At 34.9% G+C, this 4,802-nt stretch overlaps 1 protein-coding gene across 1 annotated transcript; it reads right to left on the bottom strand.

The window, feature by feature from the left end:
• Positions 1 to 525: 525 nt before the first annotated feature.
• On the bottom strand, positions 526 to 2,996 carry LOC110422181 (high mobility group B protein 15-like). The gene is made up of 5 exons (XM_021435993.2): positions 2,878 to 2,996; positions 2,281 to 2,359; positions 1,405 to 1,564; positions 848 to 1,323; positions 526 to 783 (listed from the first exon to the last, which is right to left on the bottom strand). Exons 1-5 carry the CDS (start codon positions 2,994 to 2,996, stop codon positions 526 to 528), a joined length of 1,092 nt encoding a protein of 363 aa, XP_021291668.2.
• Between the last annotated feature and the right edge of the window lie 1,806 nt (positions 2,997 to 4,802).

The raw sequence follows: 4,802 nt of genomic DNA, 5'->3' as shown, positions 1-4,802 counted from the left end.
TAATTTTTTAGCAGCAGCTTGATTTGCTTTGTAGACACAATATGTGAGTAGTGAATACAGGCAATAGAGTGAAGGATCCTGCAATTTCAAACTAGAAAATGCAGCACAGAGTAGGAGAAAAAATTATCCTGTTAGTTGTCATTTGTGGTGCTTAGTGAAAGAAAATGGTCAAGGGAACAATACTGAAATTTTTGGCTAGCACAGCAGTACAGAATGAACCAATTCAATCCTGAACGTGAAAGCACAACTCATTTCCAGTCATGCTAATAAGTTGTAGATTATAAATGCATAATGGGACTATTTATCTGCTTATCTTGAAATGGCTAAATGGAAAATATATGTTACCTATCAGATGTAAATGCTGCTTTGAAAAAAAATGATATTAGAATTTAATGCATCTCCTGCGTTTACACATGATAACTTGCCGAGTCAAGAAGAACAAAACTATAAAGGAACTTTGCCTACTTGCATCTACAAATCTTTACAGCTTCTTTTCTTACTACTTCATGATAGCTTGAGCTGCTATCATTCTTCCATGTCTAAATCCTTATCCGCAGTTTTATCATCTCCAAAATCACTTTCAGTACTGGAGCCGCTAGCATTGTCTGGAGTTTGAGGAGAATCACCACCTGCAGTTTCTTCAAGCTCCGTATCTTCTTCTGCCATCTCTACATCTGCTTCTGGAAGTCCTTGAAGTACAGGCATTACCGCTAATCCTTTCCGGTAAAGCTCCACAGCAGCTTGACGCTTCTTTTTATCTTCGAGAGCCATCTCCTCGTAAACCTGCAAGCAGTTAGAAGTCAATAAACAGACTACAAAAGAGATTATAAAAAACGATATGGCTTACCGTTTTTCCTGTTTTGTTTAAGTTGTTCCATCTTGCACCAATCATTCTACTAATTTCTCTGCCCTGTCCAGGATGAAGTGGTTTCAATATTGCATGTTGCTCAGCAAAAAAGAAATTGTATGCACTTTTGCTACGCTTAGGATAAGCAGGATCCCTCTTTCTTTTCTGAGATTTATTCCCACGCCTCCAGCGTTGCACACCCAATGGAGCATGAGCATTATCACGGTTGCGGGCGAATATGCCATATTCCTGTAATACTTGGGGTGCTGCAAACTCTGTAGGCTTATAAAGTAGTCCTTGTAACTCCTTTGAGCCAATCGTGACAGTGACAAAATAGCCACCGTCGAATTTACCATCGATGATTCCATTGATAAGAGAGCCTGCTGTTGAGACTGGCCTTGCTGCATGAATTTCTATGGCTGGCTGTATTGTCCCTTGAGTAGGATTATGTGTAATGGATGGGTTCTGAAAACCATCTGCACAAATGAATCATCAGATACCATTAATCTCAAAATTCTGACCTTCATTCAAGAAGAGGTGAGTTCTCATTTGCATACCAGAAGAAACAGGAATCAAATCACAAGCTCTAAAATAGTAGACTAGTTCATAGTGAAGAAGCAGAGAAGCATAATATCCTTGCAGCAGTGAAGATACATTTGTAGCAGTGGGAATGTTGAAAATAGCAGTCACTTCGTTCCATGTCCCTTTACTTATAGCCTGCAAGCTCCATTTGACAACGATTAATGACCATTAGTGTACATAGCTCATCCCAAGTCCAAGTGAGCAAAATAACTATAAAATGCAACAATTAGGTTCACCTAGTTTGCACTGTAAATGTTCATACACTCGTGAAAAAGTTCTAGAGAACCCAATCACGCACATTTCTTATTAAGTTGGTTCCTTTGCAGTGCAAAGGAAAGAGAAAATTGTTATTATTATCAAATAATTTCTAAATACGTCTACAACCATCTTATCTCAGCAGTCAGCACCAGACAGAACATTGATATCCAGTAATCAGCACCAAGATGCAATCTCAAGAAAGCTATCGAGCAGCATCTTGCCTCGCATCAAGGATAGATGCTCTGCCACCGGATGGCTTTCAAACTCACCTACTCCTCCAGAGATAACTCTCTAGTTTCTAGTCCCTACTGCGATCCTGGGTTCTCAAGGAAGATTGCACCACTAGACTAGACATATTTACGGCCCTCAATTTGACATTTGAACACATACAAAAATCAGGAGAGATTAATATATAGCGCCATAATTTTGCTACTTTGTTTGCAAAGGCCATTTTATAAACAGAGTAACAAAAGTCCACAAGCTTGTTATAAATCTCATGTATCATCGGAAACATAAGTAACAATATGGCCACATTGAACATACGTGGAATTAATTAACCCTGTGACAATTAAGTTCAAGTAATTTCACCTTACCTTCTGTAAGCCGCCACGAGCAGTTACCTCCACAAAGAGTCTGTGCAGGTCAATCTCTTTCCCTTCGATGCTTGGAATCCTACATCAGAGTAAAATCTTTTTTATTTGCTATAAAGAACCTCCTATCACTGTCCCCGGTACGGAAGAAAAGTTCCAACCAGACTGCTAGTCTATGCTATAAATAAATTGAAAATATAACAGTAGAATATATTTGCAGATCTCAATCCCAACACAGCGAACACGGTGAGACTCAATCAAGAATATGAAAATAAGACCATAGTCTAAACGTAATACTGAAAATAACAGGAAAAAAATGCAACCAGAATCTGGATAGTAGCCTTGGTTGTTGACGTATATGGACAGAGAAATGGTATTTCGTAGTATATGTTTTCAGGTCAAACCCATGACTGACGCTGACAGAAAAATTACACTACCATTTAACAAAAAGTTACTATAAGCAAAAGTATCGAGGGTTAGGATTAATCTTACCAGAACTTCGTTCTTGTTCTTGTTTTTAGTTTTTTTATATAATTAGGGTCTTACCAGAACTTCGTTCTTGTTCTTGTTTTTGGTTTTTATATATAATTGGGGCCTTACCAGAACTTCGTTCCCCTACTAGTATGAAGCTTCTCCAAAGTATCCATGAAACGCTCTCTACTAGTTACTACATCATAATAGGTTGCAGGAGGTTGGAGATAGTCAGACGACATTGCCATGGAGTCACCAATCCTTCACTGTTCAACCAGCAAGCAAGAAATCAATTATTAAGCCAAACAAAAAAACCTAGTATGCAGAACAAGAAGATATTTAAAAACTACGATGAAGAACTGTTGAAATACATGAAAAAAATTCAAAGAACACTGAAGGTTTTCTACAAGAATATCAATGGAGGGACCGGAGCAGGAGAGAGAAGACAAAATATAAAAGAGAAAGATGGTGATAATAGCTGGTACGTGAGAGAGAAATATTCTTGTAGCCAACCGGCTTTTTACATTTGTGCAGGCAGCGGTTATGCCTGTCCCTTGAATTCAAGCAGCCACCTACAAGTCACTGCTGAGCTGTTACAACCAGAGAAAACAGAAAACAAACTAAACTCGGTAAAATGGTAAAATACTGATTTATCAAAGAATATATACATATATATTTCAAATGTTTAGAAATAATTTTTTATGTAAAGATTTAATTTGTATCTAGATAGCATAAATTTTTGTCTAGATAATTTCACAATTTTTTTGTGCATTAAAAATAATTCTCTTAAGTTTCAAATTGTCGCCAAAGCATTGCTATGTTTCAAAGATAAAAAATATGTAAGGTTTCTGGACATGAGAAGAACTACCATTGGTTAAATTTTTAAGCTTAGACCAAATATAACAGATATTTCATATCCTCCATGCACCATCCTCCAACACGTTAATTATATTTAAGAAATTACCTTTAACCTTAGCAATATTTATTCTTTTATTAAGTTATGCATATATGCACATTTTACTCCATAACTAACCAAATGGTAAAATTATATATATAGCTTGAAATGTTTCAGAAAAAGAAAAGAAGATTTATATAATATGAAAAAAAAATGCATTGGAAAGAGGAGAAACAGCTGTACCTTTGATTTGGCCTGTTGATGGAGAAAACTTCACCCAAATTGATTCTGAATTGTTTGCATTCATAGATATTAGATTGGATTAGATACAATTATTATTGGGGACATGTTAAATGATAAAATGATTCGGAATAGGATATAAATAATATAAAATAAATTTAAAAAACGGTAAAAATTTCATTTTTTTTTCAAAATTTTCAAACCAATATTATTTTTTTAGATTTTTTGAATATTTCTTTTATTTTTATTATAATTCTTTAATTATTCAATTTAAGTAATGAATCATGTGAGATGGATGAAAATCTTACATAAATCACCCTTTATAACTAGTTAACAATATATTATTACGTAAAAATTTATAAATAAAAAAAGTTCTTAAACTCAACAAATATGTTTAAGTAAGTCATTAAACTATAAATAAAGAAATCATAAAATTGCTATAGTTGTTTAAATAAATACATATCAATTAATTAAGTTCTGTTGTGGAGTTTAAAAATTGTAATGAATTTTTCTAGTGATGATAATGATCAACGTGTGATGTTTGCGGGGATTGCCAGCTACGGCGTAAGGACGCCATGGCCACTAGCATGCCGTTGGTTTTGGAGCCATTGCAAGAAATGGCCCTGACGCGAGGAACTGAGGATGCACTCTATACGTCTTCCACGGCAAGTAAGAAACACGACCCATACGTTTCTTTGTTCTTTTTGTTTGTTTCCACAAATTTTGTACTCTTATCTTTGTTAGAAAGCCCCGAAACAGTTTGGGCTTCCTTTCCCTATTTTATTTTTAAGATTCTACTATTTTCTTTTCATTTCTTTGAAATAAAATTTTATCAGTTTATTTTTTGTATTTTTTAAATCGTTTGCTTATGCACCTGTACCATTAAAAATAAACTTACATTTGTCCAAAAGAAATAATA

This window comes from Theobroma umbraticum, unplaced genomic scaffold (assembly GCF_002168275.2).
Source record: "Theobroma umbraticum cultivar Fairchild unplaced genomic scaffold, ASM216827v3 scaffold_130.0, whole genome shotgun sequence".
Classification (NCBI taxonomy): domain Eukaryota; kingdom Viridiplantae; phylum Streptophyta; class Magnoliopsida; order Malvales; family Malvaceae; genus Theobroma; species Theobroma umbraticum.
This window is presented reverse-complemented; position numbering and strand designations above follow the sequence as displayed.